At 37.6% G+C, this 19,196-nt stretch overlaps 1 protein-coding gene across 3 annotated transcripts in view; it reads right to left on the reverse strand.

The window, feature by feature from the left end:
* The window catches only part of CD44 (CD44 molecule (IN blood group)), a 78,746-nt gene that overhangs the window by 18,883 nt on the left and 40,667 nt on the right, over positions 1 to 19,196 (reverse strand). For 2 of the 3 annotated variants that reach the window (XM_080344971.1, XM_080344970.1), the window contains 5 exons: positions 18,771 to 18,936; positions 15,632 to 15,768; positions 14,165 to 14,236; positions 13,239 to 13,478; positions 11,657 to 11,752 (listed from right to left, as the gene is read on the reverse strand). In XM_080344971.1, the coding sequence (XP_080201097.1) occupies positions 11,657 to 11,752; positions 13,239 to 13,478; positions 14,165 to 14,236; positions 15,632 to 15,768; positions 18,771 to 18,936 (711 nt within the window). The remainder of the gene's footprint in view (positions 1 to 11,656; positions 11,753 to 13,238; positions 13,479 to 14,164; positions 14,237 to 15,631; positions 15,769 to 18,770; positions 18,937 to 19,196) is intronic. The other variant, XM_080344972.1, reaches the window with a different exon arrangement.

Consider the following 19,196-nt stretch of genomic DNA (forward strand, 5'->3'; position numbering starts at 1 on the left):
TTACCTGAAATGCTTTACCCCTGCCAGCAGAGCTAGGATACTGCTCCTCTTCATCTGCATATATGAGGTTTCAATGATCTTGTGTGGAGATTTCCAGAAGTGTTTTGTGTTGCAAGTTCATCGCTGTTAGGACAATGGAGGATTCAATGCTGACCATGCTCTACATCTACCACTATTACTCTACTGGTAGCGTACGCCATAATGGTGATAGAAAATGGAAATTCATGCATAGCTTAACTATAGTCTCTACTTTTCTTATAAAATCTTTTTACATCAAACCTTTCATTCTTCTCTTTGCATTGGACACATGCAAAGTTTCCCAAGAAAAAAAATGCAGAAAACAGGCAATAGAAGAATAATGTACAGCAGAAGTAGCGCAAAACCATTACAGCAGTTACAGACATGTAAACTCATGTTTGAAGAATAATGATGGACCTAAAAAATATGACAGATGTCTAAACATGTGTAAAGAATGCTTGCTAAATACTCAAGAGGTACTCAGATTTATGTTAGAATATCCACCAGTACACTCAAAAGCTATGGTCAACAAAAAAAAAAAAACCACAACAGCAGCTTAACAGCCACCAGGATGCCAATATTAGTCAAGAAAGTTATAATACAATTGAACAGATAAAATAAAACTTCCACAAGAGTCTATGATCAGAGATTGTATTAAATTTCACCCATGGAGTGTGCAGACACCACTGTAACATAGTAGGTAGCTGGAATGCAATATGCTATGTGGAATAAGTCACCAATGCAGTTTAAAAAATAAACAAACACTAGAAAAATCCAAAGCTTAGGGAAAAGAATAAAAAGTCCTGAAGCAAGATTACTTGCTCATTTTGTATATTCTTCTAAAAACGAAGACCACTGCTGAAAAAAACCCAAGTACTCCACTATCTTCAGAAAAAAAAAACCTTATAAACAGCAATTTATAAACACTACTGTGTAAGTACACAGACAAAAGACATGTTAAGATTTCACTTAAATTAAATTACAGAAAATAATCAGATTATTGTTGCACAAAAAAAGAGTTAGAATATAGTCATTAATGGCAACATTTATACGGAAAACAAACAAATAAACAAAGAGGTTTGAGGCCATTCCATGATCATAAGGCCAAGTAGCAGACTCTGTGTTTCAATGACACACAGCATTTGGCTGTGATACTCATATGAGATGGTTTTCTGATTTTGAGACAAAATTATTTCAGGTATGGTTGGGGTGTTTTTTAGTTAAAAAAGAGCTATCAGATTATCAATGTGGGGTTAATTAATATCAGAAAAATAAGGCCATGTATTAAAATATCTGAGTTGTGGTAATGGAGCATGCATAAACATCTGATGTCACAAAACAAATAAGACGATACAAGAAGAGTGCATGGGAAGAGTGTGGGAGGTAGCTAATATGAGATTGGTTTGCTGACACTTCCCAATGAAAAAGGCACTTGGGGTCTGGCTTCCCCAAATTGTGCCTGAACATCTTCCACTGAGAGGAAATCTACTATTGTATGGATGTAGATTATAAAAACCATGAACAGGAATATTTTTAACAGTTTTCCCAAAAAAAATAGCAAAGAAAGATAAGCTTTTTTTCTTGGAATATCAGGACGAATGTACACATTCAAATAGGCAGGACACTAAGAAGTTAATTTTAAGTAGTGGTAGAAGAGATATTCATTTCACCAATATGGACCTCATATGATTTTTCCAATTATAAAAGAGATTTTTCTGAAGGAACAGTTGATGAGAACAGCATCCAATTATCACAAAATATATATGTGGCAAAATAGGAGGAACATTGGAACAGGAAAAAGAAGAAGAAACCACCAAGTTCCTTACTAGTACTTAGATCATACTCATCCTTGGTCACACTCTTGTCCCAGCCTGGAAACACTGTTGGTTAAATCATTTCCTCTGAAGAGTCTTCATCATCTGAACCATTGCCACTTGAGGTCACATCTTCTGCGATAATGTCAAATCTGCCATGAAGCCCTCAACACAAGAAGTCTACTGCTGTCAGCAGTTATTCTTTCCTGTCTCCCCTATATGCAGCTTTACAATCACACAGGACAGTGTACAGCACCATGCTTTCCATGGTCCGTATCTACTGGTTCTTCCACCCAAAAGAGATTCATTACTCTGCCATAGCCCTGCTGAAACTGCCCCAGTGTGGCTCTCAGCCACATTTCAGTGCCCTGTGCACGCCTGCAGACCTAATATACTCTGTCCTCTTCTGGCAGAGAAAGTATAGTGTACTGGCTTGAAAACATTTTCTGCCTTTCTAACACAAGTCCTTCTCATTGGAATAGTCTACTTCTAAATTGCCTCCAAATAGGAAAAAAGAAAAACCCAGTTACATCTATGTGGGAAACTGCAGCGGGTCTGTGGAATCCTTGACAGAAAATATGAGAGTAGAGATCAGCCTTGAGATATTAAGATTTACCCTTGAGGAGGATGGGAGTAAAGGAGTATCCGGAGAGAGATGTACCCGTGAGAGAGAAGGGGATAGAAGAATAACATGGATGATAGCAAGTTTAACCAATGAGATGTTAGTGCTGTAACTTGTAACCAATAATGAAAAGACACATGAACTGGCAGAATTGTATAAAAATGCACTTGTAGCAATAAATGGCATCTATTACTTTCATCTTGAAAGAATTTGGTCCATGTCGCTTGTCCGTCTCAACCGCGACATGTGGTGACCCCGACGTGATCCTACCTGAAGAGGATCTCGCCTAACAAGGTGACAGCGAAAAGCTGTGAACAGCCGAAGAGCTGTGGAGACGGAGCCCGGTACAGCTGATAAGAACAGCCCTGGAGAGCTGCCGAAGATCCGGATCGATTGAAAAGACACCTCGCGAAGGAGGAGGTGAGCTACCGGGAACATGGGGGGAAACTTATCTAAAGAAGAGGGTTCTATATTATCTACATGGAAGCTGCTTCTGAAGAAGCAGGGTGTTAGCCTTCCGGAACTGACTTTAAGAAAAATGTTACTATGGGGCAAAGCACAAGGTTTAGAGGTTAATCCTGTGACAGCATTTAGTGTGTCACAATGGATGGACTTGGGAGATAAATTGTTTGATAGTGCTACCCAAGGGTCCAAGGAAGCAACTGAACTGTTAACGACGTGGTGCTTATTATTAGATACTCTGAAAGAGTTAAAACAGCAACAGGCAGAGGCGGCTGAGGGGGATGGTCTTCTTGGCTCTTCTGGGCCAGATTCAGAGAAAAAAGCAAGATTAAGTACTACTCTGACACCCCCTGTTACTAAAGATTCGTCAAAACCGCCCAAATCCATATTATCTGACACGGACAAGGATCCGCGGCACTTTCTTGGAAAGTTAAAAGGAATAAAGGAGGAGCGCACGTATATGTGGCCCTGAGATCAGAAAAAAACTATGAAAGAGTCGTATACATATGTGTGGCCCCGAGATCGGTTAAAAGCTATGAAAGACTCACATGAAAAAACAGCGTTATGGTCTCGGGAGAGGCCCTCAGAGCACCAGTCGGAGCACCAGTCGAAGTGGTGCGTTCGGCCGACCGCTCCACTCATCAATTACGGCTCAAACCTCTCCTTTATCATCAGCAACCGCGGTTCCGCCGTCTGCATCACTGCCATTAATCACAGTTCAACCCTCTGCCCCGCTGCTATCAGTCGCGGAAGAAGAAAATGGACATTTTTTTTTTTCCTATCCCCCCTTGCCTGGAGATTTAGGTGGGGAGGACCCCCCCGTGGTGAGCCAGACCGAGCCAAATAACGTAATTCCTACAGATTTGGGGCCCTCCAACCTGCCCCCGCCTCCCTCCCACACTGAATTCCTGAGGGTGAGGGTAGAGTTTCAGAGCGTAAACCGAACTTACCAAAAAGCTGGGATTTACCCCCAGTTTCGATTACAGTTAAACCACGGGACCCTGTGCGTTTCTGGAAGAGACACTATACAGGCACGATAACTTTCTGAAATCCTGAAGCAGTCAACAGACCTCACATATCAAGCTGTGATGGGGGTGCCTGGGATCAGCAGTGCAGCCAAATCATTTACAACTGTTAATCGGGGTCCCAGTGAGAATTACATGCAATTTATTGACCATCTTCAAGAGGCTATCAGTAAGCAGGTTGAAAACTTATGAGCTAAGGAAGCATTGGTGTTGAAATTAGCAGTAGAGAATGCTCATGTTTGCTATCTGCGAGTTTTACAGTACATATTATGCGTTTCTGTGTATTGCCTCTCTGAAAATCAAGCACCTTGTCAGGAATGTGAGTTAAGTGCGCCGCAAAACTCTCTCCCTACTTTTCCCAGTCATGCTGCAAGCAGCACCCCTCCCTCCCTCCCCCTTCTCAAGGTTTTTACTTGTAAGATGGGGTCAGGGATAATTGTTTTCAGTTGTGTTCCTAAAAATCAGTATTGGGAGGTGTTTTAAAACTTAGGAAAGCACTCAGAATTATAAGGAAGGAATATCTTGTTAAATATTGAAATCAGTGTTCGCTGCTGTTTACGTTAAATGATTGGTAAAAGTGTCTGGAGAATAGAATTTTGTTACAATTAATGTTGGTTTTAAGGTGAGAAGAGCAGGACAAAATAAATCTCTCCAAGAGATCATTAGATCATTACAGACAGTTTTACAGCTGGAAGGATTTGAACGTCAACAAGCTGAGAGAGAGTTAACTGATAACACACAGGTCACAGTAAACTTGCTAAAGTCTGCAAGATGCTTTCCTCATTAACCTGTTTTCTTTGTGGGTATTGGTTTACGCATGTTGTCATTTTGGTAGGTCTTTGTTATATGGTACGATAAGTTCACAGTCTGTTAAATCATGAGAATTCCTTTACTCAAAATGTGCGTTCTGTGATAATACAGAAGATCATGAGTAATTTAGTTCTTTACTGCGTGAATGTGATGGTAAATTTTGTGTGTAGTAGCTGTTATTTTTTTTTTCTCTAGCATGCTAGCTTTATTCCAGCATTCAGACTTGCGCAACTCTGACAGGCTGTGTCTCATCTCGGTGTGCTGGATTTGGTTTTTCCGTATGCACATCATGTAAAGAATCCTGGTTTTGGAATAACAGCTGTAGCGCACCAGATGAGACACTAAACAATAACAAAACAAAACAAAAGAAGGCCTTGCTCAGTCTGGGTCGGCGGGTGCAGATGGGTTTCAGCGCGCAACTGACCTTTTTTGTCAGGGAGACCCAGAGGTACCTCCACCTGGCTGAGCAGTGAGCGGCCCAAAGGTGCAATATAAAAAATTGAGATATTGTCTTAAATTGGTGTAACTGTGATCCATCTACATATTTGAACTTGGTATATGGTTTTCATATCTGAGCTCAGTATTTTAGTTTGCATATTCATATTTGGTACCAAAAGAATCTTGTTTGGGGAGATAATTAAAAAATGGGAACCGGTTCCACTGCTAAAATTCCACCTTGCTCCCCCTTAGGATGCATCCTTACACATTAGAGTAATTGCTTATATTGTTAGAAAAGTATTTAAATTGTTAAAATGCTATGATAGCTGTGAATTTGGAAGAGGTTGTATTTAAAAGTTGCTAGAATATTAACTGATTTAGATGTAGGAAAATAGAATAATGGATTTATGTTTATTATACTGGTTTATACTGTTTTTTGACATCTCTAAATTGTAACAGGTAAATGGAGCTAAGGAATGTAACTATTGCTGAGCTACTTGAAATTGCATATAAAGTGTATTATGGTTGGAATGAAATGGGAAAACAAAACAGCAAAATATTCCAGGCCTATGTGCAGCTCATTGTAACTGAGGAGTTTATCAGAGCCTCCCACCTCGTACCAGCTGCGTGACCTTGGCTATATCTGAACTGCAGGAAGAAGAGAACGAAAAAAAAAAATGGAGAAACCTGTTTTCCCACTGCTAAGCGGAGAAAGGGGGGCTTTACTCCCCCTGCTCTGTCCTTTTTTTTCCCTGAAGTATTGTCACCCATTTTTGTTGTGGCACTGTGTTGCTTTCCGGCTTTGAATCAGGCGTTGTTGGTGTTGTTTATTTTTGCTTCTGTCTTGTTTCCTAGGTTTTGGCACATTTGGGAAAAGAGCTCATAATTTTACCTCCTTGCTGAAGCCAGTCTTTTTCACACTGGTCAGCTTTGGGGGGTCACAGTGTTCAGTGCTTCTCTGGGTCAGACTGGCACTGGTTTGAGTGTGGAGTGGAGCCAGATTGGTTTGATGTGGAGTTCAACCTGATGTGTTTTCATATTGGGCTGTACGTCTTGCCATCTCGGATGGGGGTGAGAGGGAAGTTTTATTCCCCCTCGCACCCCTCCCCCAAGCAATGTTACTGCTAGAGAGCTGTAATACTGCATGAAGGAGTCTGAGGGTGAAATTTAAAGACATCACCAGTGGATCCATAGTTCTAATGAAACTGGAAAATTAAACCAAAAATTTTTTAATAGACTTATTCTGTGGTAATTAGTTGTAAGTGACTTCTTAGTAAATTCACCATGCTAGTTTTTGAGGTCATGAGAGAGAACAAAAGAAAGGCCATTTTTTGAGACCAATGGAATGCCAAATTTGGAACAAAGTTTAAATACATGAATTCTTATAGTTGTTAGAAACTCCTATACCTCTCTTAGGTTAAGATTTGTTAAGTAAATTGTAAGCTCAAATAACGTTTTCTGAGACTTCTGTTTAGTTGCATGGCCTACAAGAAGCTGCTGGGATGCTGCAGATCTGCTTGCTGCAAGTGAGAAATCTCCAAGGAAATTTCAAATGCTGTATTTCCACTAGTATTAACAGCCAATGTTTTGATAAAGCAAATACTACACTGATTGATCTGAAACAGGACTTCGATCTGGTAAGGGAAAACAATATCCAATAAATATGACAGCCAAAATGGAGTTGGAAACTTTAAGGAATAAATTTATGACAACGTTACAGGCTGACTGCGTTCGATTGGACTTGCAGATTTGTCTATTTATGGCTACAACATAGAAACAACCTGTGGCTATTGTGGGACAGTATGATGAGATTGCTAGCAAACTGATATACTGATTGTTATATACCAATTATCACTTTACTCAAGAAAATGCAGGGAATTAATTTAAGTTTCAATAGGCCATGATCCTTTTGTCATATATGTACCATTTGTGAAATTTAATTTTGATTTTTTTTATTTGTAATCTATGTCTCTATAAATTGCACTAGCTGGTTTTCTTAACATCACAGCTTTTGGCATGCATAAATGTAAAATGTAAATTACTGCAGAACCTGCAAGTCTTTAACATCAGGTCATAGGCCATACTTGTATTTGGTCTGATCCTACATACTTGCAAAGTTTTTGTCGATGGTTTTGGGAAGTCTCATAAAGCTGTAGTGGTTTAGTGTGAAGATAACAATTGGCATCATTCTGAAAAAATTTTTGAAGGTTCAACCCAATTAGCAGAACTTGGCACAGCTTTAAATTACTTAGAGCTTTTTAAGAAGGAACCTCTAAATTTGATTTGTGATTCTGAGTACGTAGTCAAGGTCCAACGCACGTATCTGCTTCTGAACTGTGTTTTTTTGTTTTGGTTTTGTTCTTTTTTAAAACAAAAAGGGGGGAGAAGTAGGGAAAACACCACAAAACCAATTGTCAAAAGCATTGTATGTGATTAAATACTTTGCAAGTATGACCCAAAATCATGCTAAATCAGAAAGAACCTACATTACTTATGGTCAAATCACTAGTCAATGGAAAAGGCCACATCAATTGATAACCTGGGGGAGAGGCTCTGCTTGTGTCTTTACAGATCAAGGGCCGCAATGGTTGCTGGCACGAAACGTGAAACCTGTGCTATCTTCCTGACAATGATTGCTGCAGCTGCTGTGTTTTGGATGCCCGCACAGACAAAGACTAACATGTGGAGTACTTTAGCCAATATGACTGACCAGGATTCCATATGCCTAGCTATGGCATCTCCAGAAAACCCATTCCACACATGCTTGGTTGGCATCCTCCTTGATGACTATAGCAGCATCACACAATTGTTTCAAAATAATGGTCGATGCAGAGGCATTGCAACAAACTGTAATAATACTAACATGGCACTTTGGATTAACTGTCTCCCGGAAATAGACATTGAACCACAGGAACTGGAATTGCTGGGATCTGTGCCCATGGATGCTTGTATCCAGCTGGTTTGTGAAAAGTGCCAGGACAATATGCTAAAGCATGAATGGATAAGACTGCAAAATGTTAATGCTACCATTGGTGACTATAGAAATGAAACTCGATGGTGTAATGCCTCGCAGAAGAATCCAAGGGTTGTCATTGATAATGTGGAACAGCGACCCCAAAACCTCCTGTATGGTGTATTCTTGATCTGTGGAGATAGAGCCTGACCAGGAATTCCTTCTAATGCTGTTGGAGGACTGTGTATTTTGGGACTATTAACTCTCTTAACGCCCAATATATCTATGATAATAGATCACAGAAGAGTAAGATGAGAAAAACAGCTTTTGCGTGTATAAGAGTCAAAATGTGATGATAATGTAGATTTTTGGGGATCAAGGTTAAGGGTTTTAGAATCTCTTGTATCTGGTGTTGGCACAGCTAAAAGCTTTAAATATTTTAGAAAATTAGGATGCTGGCTAGTTAAGCAAACTAACAGAACTTAAAAGGCTTTAAGTGGACTTTTGTTAGATGTAGATTCTGTAAGACACGCCACACGGCAGAGTAGGGCCACGATAGATTTTTGTTATTAGCTCAAGGACATGGGTGTGAAGATTTTGATGGGATTTGTTAAATAAATTGCTTAGTGGTTGAGAATTTTTAGGATGGTTGTTATCAGTAGTGAAAACAGGACTGATCATTTTGATGATTGTTGTGGTTGTGTTACTAATGTTGCCATGCATGATTTCTCTGCTGCAAAGGGCCCTGCAGTGGACAACGAGGGCAGCATTTTTAGCACAAATAAAAAAAGGGGGAATTGTGGGAAACTGCAGTGGGTCTGTGGAATCCTTGACAGAAAATATGAGAGTAGAGATCAGCCTTGAGATATTAAGATTTACCCTTGAGGAGGATGGGAGTAAAGGAGTATCCGGAGAGAGATGTACCCGTGAGAGAGAAGGGGATAGAAGAATAACATGGATGATAGCAAGTTTAACCAATGAGATGTTAGTGCTGTAACTTGTAACCAATAGTGAAAAGACACATGAACTGGCAGAATTGTATAAAAATGCACTTGTAGCAATAAATGGCATCTATTACTTTCATCTTGAAAGAATTTGGTCCATGTCGCTTGTCCGTCTCAACCGCGACACATCCATTATAAAATGACTTACATACTCATCCCTTTTGGACAGGCGAAATACCTTTGCAGTACATGAACAATGTGAAGAACTGTTCTATTTCTATCAAATGTACAACCAGTGAGAGATAAGGGGCATGTAACAGAGAGCATCTGCCATGGTTTATTATTGCCCTGCAGTAAATGGTGACATTATTATTTCTTGACAAGCACTTTTCCTCCAGCAAAGTCAAGTCCAGTAGTACTGGCACCCTGAGCGTGCTCATGCCACTGAAATGGATGCAAGTGCAAGGCAAATGTATGAACCTATGGTATCATTACATTCCTCCAACAGCAAAAATAACCAACACTTTTAGTGTAAGCAAAGTTTGAAACATTCTACTGAAGTATGAGATTGTGTTTCTACCTCTGAAACTCCAGTAAATTAAACAAATTTTACATAGCACTTTTAGGGGTGACAAATCAAAATTTGTACTGCATGTGAAATATATCCAAATATTTTGGCAAAAAGCTTTCAAAGCTAGTAGAAGCATGCACGCCTTTCCCTCTGCTAAGAAAGCTACTCATCAATAAACTGAGAAGCAGAGTTTGCAATAAGAGCTGCACTTCAAGTCATACAGATACTCACCAAAAGAAAGCAAAATCTGCTTCAAATGTTTTCTCTGGAAATACATTTATTTTCATTATTCTTCACAAGCAATATTTTTATCATCATTTAGACCATCTTATTTCTATATATTGAAGATGAAAAAAAGATATGTGCTCTTTTTCAATCAGAAGAAAACCTTTACATAATTAATTTAGAAAAATATATTGAAGGCTAGCATCAAAGACACTAGTTTTGATTTATTTCTGTGCAATATATGACAGCATTCTGGTGATCAAATAGGATAAACCAATGTTCTTCAGTTCATGGACTTACAATCAGAACTGCATTTTTTGAAGATGTAGCTATCTTGGTAGCAAAACCTAACAGATTTTGCCTTTCTGAAAAGTTGTACTTTACTGCATAAATATTGTCTCTTCTCATAGTCACTAACAGTTCCCTAAACTTCGCACTACTACTCTGAAACTGGTGTCAGAACATGGGAAACCTGGGCATTCAAAATCTGATCTGAGTGAGAGACCATCAAAACCTAGGTGGTTTCAGATATGGAGCGTTGGGATGTAAACAAAATGATAATGTCAAAAAATTGTTAAGAAGAAAATAACTGAATAATTGCCACCTGACTTGCTGTAACCACGGCAAAATTCTCACTTCAGCTTTCCACAACAAGCCTTAAAAGCTTATTTTCTTAAGGGATAAATAGGTATTCATTACTTACTTCCACATACAAAATACCAATGCAGATAGTTTCCTGTCAGATTAGCAGAAGTAGGGATATAAGGCTTTTTTAATTGCTTAGATTTTTTTTTCAGGGAATGCTCTAAACCAGATAGAAGGAAAATCCATCAGAGCATAAAAGTACCTATTATATAACCAGTCACAGTTAATGTTTGAGCAAGTAAGTCTGATAACTTAGGGAAGAATCTCATCCATCAGCAACAGAATTTTATGGCATCTGATCCATTGTACATCTACAGATGAATCATAACTTGTTGATAACAAGAAAACCTTGTTTCATCTAGGAGAGAAAGTCAATGGCAAAGTGCTAGCAGTGTATCAATTTGGACTATGGGCTTGATGGAGAACATCACCTTAATGTCCACAGCCAGGGCAATAATGAAAGGGAATGATCTGAAGAACAAGGAGCTGTGGCAAATGCTTACTTTGGACTCATACCAAAGATGTGTTTTGATCAAGCTGAACACCTTTTCACCAAACTTTAACTTTACAAATAGCGTGTAGTAAGGACGGAGAGACACCGATTTTGTTTTTCACTTTCACACAATATAGAATTACATAGATGTATTTTAGCCATCTATCTGAAGATATATGTTAAATAGTTTTCTTTGCTTATTTCTTAGTTTTCCAATTTCCTGTCTGTTGGATTTTTCTTTGGGAAATTAAATTGTGGCTGGGATATTCCAACGAGACTGTACTGTTGCACAATATAAGCAGCAGAGACTAGGGCAGGGCTTTATCTTCCTTTTTTGTTTTTTCTCCATGTAACTTTCTCCCACTACTGAATATTTCATTACTTCTCATTGAGATGCACAAAACAACAATCTTTCTGAACTCATGTGTAAACACTGAGGTAAACAGTTTCTCTCCTTGTCTCAGAGTGTCAAGTTTATTTCTGACTTAACCAGTCTGTAAAGTACTGTCTTTCAACGGCTTTCCAAAAATGGAGATGATGTATACTTCACCACTTAACAGAATGTCGTGCTGGAAGAAGAAAGCAGTTTTAATGCAATCTATGTTTGATGTAGTAATTATAATACACAAATCTTACTAGTACTTGCAGGATACTGTCCATTGTCTTTTTCACGGGAATCATCAGCTGTCGTCACCAAGGAGATGTCAAGTGATATAGGGGAAATTTCATCATCTGTATGGTGATGGATGAATCATTACTATTTCATTAGCTGAGCTGCATCTCAATACTGACAACTATTTGTATTATTCTATACTGCAAGTTCCATTCCTTCATTTATTGGTCCAAGAGAGAATAAAGACAGACTTGGTTCTTGATATAATTCAACCCCTAATAGCCTTACTTTACTGACACAGTAAGGATATCACCAAAACAGATTATTTCAAGAGGAGTATGTATTACAGCAATAATGAATTTTCTGGCAATGATCTGTTCATGTGATTCAAGCTCTAATTGTACCTGTATACCATCTGAGCAGAGATTCTAGAGTAATGAGTGAAGTTATTTGTATTCCCCTCTTTACCAAGATCTATTCTGAGATTCAGCCCAAAACTCTAAACTCTGCATGTAAGCAGAGTTGATAAGGATTGTCATGTCAAGTGGTTGAAATACATGTCATACACCTTGGGGAATGGCTCTGGTCATAGTTCCTTAGAAAGAGAATGTGAAGATTTACCTTTTGTGATGCTAACTACATGAACAAACAAGTACAATAGTGAAAAATCATTTTATAATCCTAATGTTCAGTATTTTTTTAATTTCCATATTTATTGAGGATAATAATGTAAACTAGTGGTATCCTTCACTGGTAAGTTATTGGTGACTTGATAAAAAGTAAACTTGACTGTACCTAGAGGAAGAAATATATTTATATCTCCTTGGTTAAATAAGAGTGAGTATTTCAGACCTCTGATAATTTCAGCCGCATGAACAACATAAAAGATGAAATAAAATATGTGCCATTTTGCAAGAAAGCAATATACAGGTCAGGTACTCTATTTCACTAATTTGCAGAATGTCCTAGAAGAGACTATGCCATTTGCATCTCGTACAGCTTCATGAAAACAGAATTTGGCTTTACAGCCTAAATGAAAAAGAAAACAGTTACATTTTAAGTTGACATTTTTATCTCTCTCTGCATTCTGTAATATGCTGTAGCAAGAAGATGTCCTAAAAAAACTCCTCGTATTTGTACAAAGACAAATCACTTCTACTGTAAACTCCTTGTTCTTATGTCAATGTCTAATGTCAATTCACCCTTTCAAAGAACAGCCAAGAATGTTATTGTATCCTTTATGTACCCATAGCCCCAGTCTAACTAACCTCTCTGTATTAAACACTAGATATGTCTTTGAGCTTTTAATGAAATCAACATTTTAATATGAACAAGATCAAATTCTTAGAACCATCTATTCTCAACATCCTGGAAAGGCTTATGTGGGAAACTATGCTGATGCATGGCCGCTTTGTGTTCCCGTGCAATCAAAAAAAATCCTCAGAAATTCAGAATGCTTCTGTTTTCTTTTAGAGACACACATTCCCCTTTTGCTTCCCCAGGATACAAATTAGAGATTGTGCTTCTTATTCCCTTATGATATCCTTTAACTAGCTATGTAATCCTTCACTCAGTTATTTTAAAGGGGCAACCTACTGTACTTACCAGAATCTTTTCGAGGAATTTCTTTTTCATCCCCTTCAGAAGAATGACCTGGCAGCTCTGAGACTGGAGTAGCACTTGCGTAATATGAGGGGCTGGATCTCCTGATAGAGGTATCCATGGGAGTTGCGTCATGTGTTGATCCACTACCTACATTTTCATCATCCGCTCCTGAGGTTGAGGACTCTCCGCTATGGCGTGTGCCATCTGCATCATAACGTGAGCCATCTGCATTGTCAATAACTGTTGGAAAGAAGAAATTAAACCACTAATAATAACAAGGAGATACATAACTGTATTTCAGTAATGTTAAACAGTTTAAGTCCTATAACAAAAAAATAAAGTGAAACACTTGTGGATAAATATCAGTTCATCCATTTTTGACATCTTATCTAATCTGTCTAGATCATACATCACTAAACTATGTCTAACGTATATATGCTAGTGTATATATTTGTCAAACTCTGCATCAAATATTTTGAAATTTTGATCAGGCAGTTTGACTTTGAGCATAAAATCTTGGCCTCTGTAAAGTCAATCAGAATTTTAGTATTAGGACAAAAAAATTATTATGAGACTTTTCTTCCACTTCCAGCCACTTTTCTAACCAGCACCTCAAATGAGATGTAGAAAGAGTGCTGTCTTATGTGAAGTCCTATATGTAAAAGAAACATCAACATCTCTGAGGTGTTAAAAAATGTCAAGTACTTATATAAAAAACATTTAGTAGCACCTTGAGACAAACGGAGCTACACAAGATTTAGGTGAAGACAAGTGACTAATTGCTTTAATTGCTGTTGAACATCTCTTGCCTTCTTTTTCTTATGTTTGGCTTGATTTTTAATATTAGCAATTGTTTATATAAAAAAAAGATAATCAGATCCTAAAAAAATGAAACAAGTGGTAAGTCTTTCTCATCAATATAGTACCTATTTCACCCTGATGATTGAGGAAAGAGGTATCTAGACTTTCAATTGGCTCACATGCTTTGTCCCTTGTTTCTGTAAAAGAAGGAAAATAGGAAATAATAATTTGAGAAAATTGATTAAAAAGTCACAAGTATACTCATATTAATTGTACATAACCACAAACCAACAGTTTCAGATGTGGGAAATAGTAAACAAATTTCCAAATCAAATGTTATTCACTATTCTACCTAAGTTCCCTTTTTGCTCCTTCCCAGGTGGGACACTTCGAGATTGTTCTGTCAGCTAATGACAAGATTCTTCATTTCCATAACCATTCCAGAAAAGGGTTGTAATCAATGTCAGCTAAAATAGCCTTATGACCCAGTTTCAATGCAGGCAGCCCCACTGTTGTGGCAGCAGTGGCAACGCTAATCCTTTCTAGCCAGAAGGACCCCATCCACTCCATGCAAGGCTCAGCACAGGCAGAGTATGCCCTGGTCTTGTGAGCGCTGCTTGCTCCAGTGGGCTGCAGGGGTATGCTCAGATCCAGAGTGTGAGTCACCTGCTCATAGTGCCAGAAGGAAAACACTCAGAAGCAGTTACAAAACTCTGGTGGGGCTGCACATCAGTGTAGTACAAGAAGAGTCTGTGGGTGACAGAGGATGGCAGCTCATTTGATACTATGACAACACAAAGATGATTTTTAGTTATATGACTACCAAGAACAAAATCAAAAACTGTCACTGTCATTCAAATGACTGAGTATTGCTTACAGCTTTCTGTAAGATCTGTCTGTTTCCACTGTGAATACAGTAATTTACTGAAATTCAAAACACTTGAAGTTAGCCCAGACTTTATCTTCAAATTCTGTGTTCAGCATCTGTCACAAGGTTATCTACATTTTCCTAATAATTTAGTAAAATATTTCCAACTATTAAAAAGTTTAAAACTTCAGAAGAAAGCAGTCTGTTTCTGACCCACATTGCTATTTAACTGCCTAATGTCTGAATGGAGACTTGTCCAAAAGCAAATACAGGAGGAACCTGCAAACAGGAGTGCAGCAGGCATACCCTTGGGCCTTGGAGCTGCTGTAGGTGTCAGCCACTCCCAGCATCCCTTAACACAAATAATTATTGTTTGCTATAGAAGCTCATGTGTGCATTAACAGAAGAACTGAGCATTATCACCTACAACAGTTATGTCTTTTAGATTCACTGCTGGGATGGTTCACTTACAAATTAACTATAAGCTACTAAGTTAGTTCCAAGGGCAGAAAATGGTTTATTTCAAAACACGCTACTGACAAAATGGCTCAAATTTATTGCTGGCATTAGAGATACACTTCTAGAGGCTGACAATGTATTTCTTCTCAGCTGAAAAACAGATGCTCTTTAGTATAGAAGCCCCCATTCCAGCACCTGAAACAGATTACATATGCTATTGTTAGTTAAGCTAGATCTAAAATATATCACAAAAGCACATACATACCTGTAGCATTGTAACAGTATGCATCGTACCGACCAGTTGTGTTTGCTGAAAGTTTATAAATGCCAGTATGATTTGCTGCACAAAGATGATAGGGATTGATTCGTGGAATAACAATATTCCCCACTACAAAACCATACCTGTGAAGAACAGAGGAAATACACAATACTACATATTATAGCAGATAACATAAATGTTCTAGGTATCTCAAACATGAAGAAGCTACAAAGAAGTAATTATTTTCATCTTATATTATTTTAAAAATAATACACTTTTTGTATATGAAGGGCTTTCCTTTCTCACATGTAGCTACATGTTCGAGTCTCCAGATACCCAACACCATTTTGCATGTAACTTCAGGAGCTAAACCCATTTTAATTAAGTGAACATCTTATTAGGTAGGATGACCAGTTCCAGAGCAAGGCTGTGAAAGCAGAGGGACTGGGATGCAAGTGCACTTTTCATTCAGGCTGAGGTTGTATTACCTGATACTAAAGACTGGCTTATTTTTTCATCAGAGTGACATATTCATTGCTTTGAGCATTACATACTACTCAGTAACATTTCACACAGGAATGTTTGGGGTTCAGTTTTGTACCTGAGCAAATTTAGAGAATGATTGTAAGACACATTACTTTCTGCAAAAGCCGATGGCTTGGTAAAATATTCAGATACAACACTCATCTATCCAGAAATTCTTACCGCATCTTTCAGTCAAACAATGTGACTATTTTGTACTCAGCTCACATATTTCAGTGAAGACTGTTGTCAACAGTGCTACATAGTGCATAATGCATTATTACCATTTTGCAACTCTGTAACACCTGATTAATTCCAATGTATTCAGCTGGGATCCATGACAGAATGGTAATGAGAACTGGGGTTTCGTTTGGGTGTTGTTTTACTTCTTGAGAGGTACAATCAGGGAGGAGTAAATTTCATAGCTTTACAGTTTTTTATCTATGAACCCCATTCCAGTTACCTGTCTAATGGGCAGATACTTGCAATTCTGAAACTCTCTTGTAGGTGGAATTATAAACTGCTTTACTCACACTTCAAACAGGGACTACAATGTTGACACTTAATAATCAATTAATCACCCTACTTGTGTTATGGTCTGTTGATTCATCTTATTCGTTCAACATTACACATGTATTTTGGTGATTGTACACAGTATAATTTTCTCTCCTATTCAAGTTTGATAAAAGCCTAGCCATACTGATAAGTTTAGAAAAGATTTTCCATTTTGCAGAATACTAATAATGGCTAGCACTAAAAATCTCCACCCCTAGGAGTTTAGTTAGGATTTTATCCTTATTCTGTATATATTGTGTAGTGCTGGACAATTTGGAATGCTAAGTATGTTCATATGTTAATGTCAGAAAAAGAACATGCCTACTGTGTTACGCAGGACTTTTCTCTCAAAGTGAAGAATTGCCTCTAGTCTTTATGCAGTACTATTTTAAAAGGTCACTCCCACTTCTCATGGAAGAATCTTCTAAGTTTTTTCTGTCCATTGTTCCCTGGCACTACTGCCCACCTCTTTCACCAGTGGGTAGGGCATAATGGTTCTGAAAATGAACGTTCCATATTCTGTCATCAATGGCAGTGCATGACATTTATATGTGTAAGAATGTTTTCAAGGCCCTGCAAGTATATCTTTCCATTATTACAAATTACTTTGTACAGATACTGCTAGGTTGAAAGGAGCTTTATTCAATTTTCATGGGCTTGCAAACCAGTGGGAAAGAACATTCATGCATTAGGTGTTAAAAAAGTAAAGCACCACTGACTAGACTGAAATTAATCACCTGACAGGAAATAATTGCAATAAGTACTGATGCTAGTATTATCCGTCTGTTAGGAAAGTCTTAAAATTTTGGACAAATATCCACTGAACTTTTCTACTTCATGTCAGAATATAAATTACATGTCTCCATATTTGCTGTTTATTTTAGATTGCAATAAGATGAAAATCTACTGAAATTTATTTCAACTCTGTAATGGTTTACCAGTATGAATCTATGTTATCTAATTAAAAAAAAAACAAAACAAAAAGCAACAAACCCAAACCAAAACAACAACAAAAACCCAACAAACAACAAAACACACACACACACATACACACATACACACACAAACCAACACAAAACACCCAAACTTCAAATTTACAGGTCCTGAGTTTGATCTCTTTTCTGCACAGGAATGCTTAGGATTACTTGCATAATAAGTGTATTATGTATTTTGTAATGCAAGATCACACGATCATTTAGTCTGATATATTTACACACCACATGATGGTCCCGACTTGATTACTGTTTGAACAGAGGGCATCCTTGAGGAAAATATTTCATCTTGATGAAAAGCTGGCGTGACAAAGAATCTACTATAACCCTTTACAAGTTGTTTCAGCCAATGATTATTATATTTTCATTTTTTGTTGTATAGTATGCAGTTTTTTAAATCCAAAATTTTCTATGAGAAATTTCCAATCTCTTGGTGTAGTTATTTTTTGTAAACTGAAGAGTCTGTATTATCTGTATTTGTTGTTCTATACTCAATAATTACAGACGGTAAATAAGTCACTTGGGAATGTGGTTTGGGGTTTTTTAATAATTTTTATGGCTGTCTTCTGAAACTTCTCTATTTATGGACTGTAAAAATGCGCTAATACTATGGTCATTTTTTCACTAAGATGTCAGGAGTTCAGCCCTCACAGTACCACTTGCTGCTTTTTATTGTTGCTTGGCAAGACAGAGTTTCCTATGCTCTATCCACCATCTTCAGACCTTACATTGGGTCGTTAAAAATAGTAAATAATTTTCACATAGTTATCTTGCCAATTAGTCAGCAATACCATATGAACTTCTTCCTAATTAGTTTATTATCCTGTAAATCTTTTGTTATCTTCATATTTTATCTGTAAGAAGCTATGATTTTTAAAAGACAGTTGGTAAAAAGTATATGCCGTCAAGGACTTATTTATTACTGGACCCAGAGCAAGCATACACATGCCAAAAATATAACTTACCTAAGGACTGATATCTAATTAACAGCTATGCGAAGTCAACTGTAATTATTACACTGTAGCATAGATTGACGGACTTGTAATGATATATTATTTTTTCAATAATTTCTTTACCTGCAAGTTTCAAATCCAAGTTCATGAGCTTTCTTCAACTGTTCTAGTGTTGACAAAGTACTATTGAGAGCTCTGCAGAGTTCAACTGCTTCAGATCGTGTGAGACTGTAGCGACCATTTTTCTCAACATGAAAAACTCCTCCATATCTGCAACTTACATTGAATTCTGTTATTGAAAGAAAAGAAAAAAAAAAGGAATTTCAAATTGTAAACTTAACACTTCACTGAATACCTGGAAATTATTTATTTTCAATTATAGTGCTTTCAATGCAAACCAACAACAAGTAGCAGCTACAGATTTGTTCAGAATGAGAGCTAGCACTTTCAGTTACCTTCTTCATACTTCCCTTCTGTGAGCTGAGACACATGCCAAATCTTCAGCCTTTCCAAAAATAGCAATAAACATGGTTTTGTAAGGTATCTAGC

Source organism: Nesoenas mayeri (genome assembly GCF_963082525.1).
Source record: "Nesoenas mayeri genome assembly, chromosome: 5".
NCBI lineage: Eukaryota > Metazoa > Chordata > Aves > Columbiformes > Columbidae > Nesoenas > Nesoenas mayeri.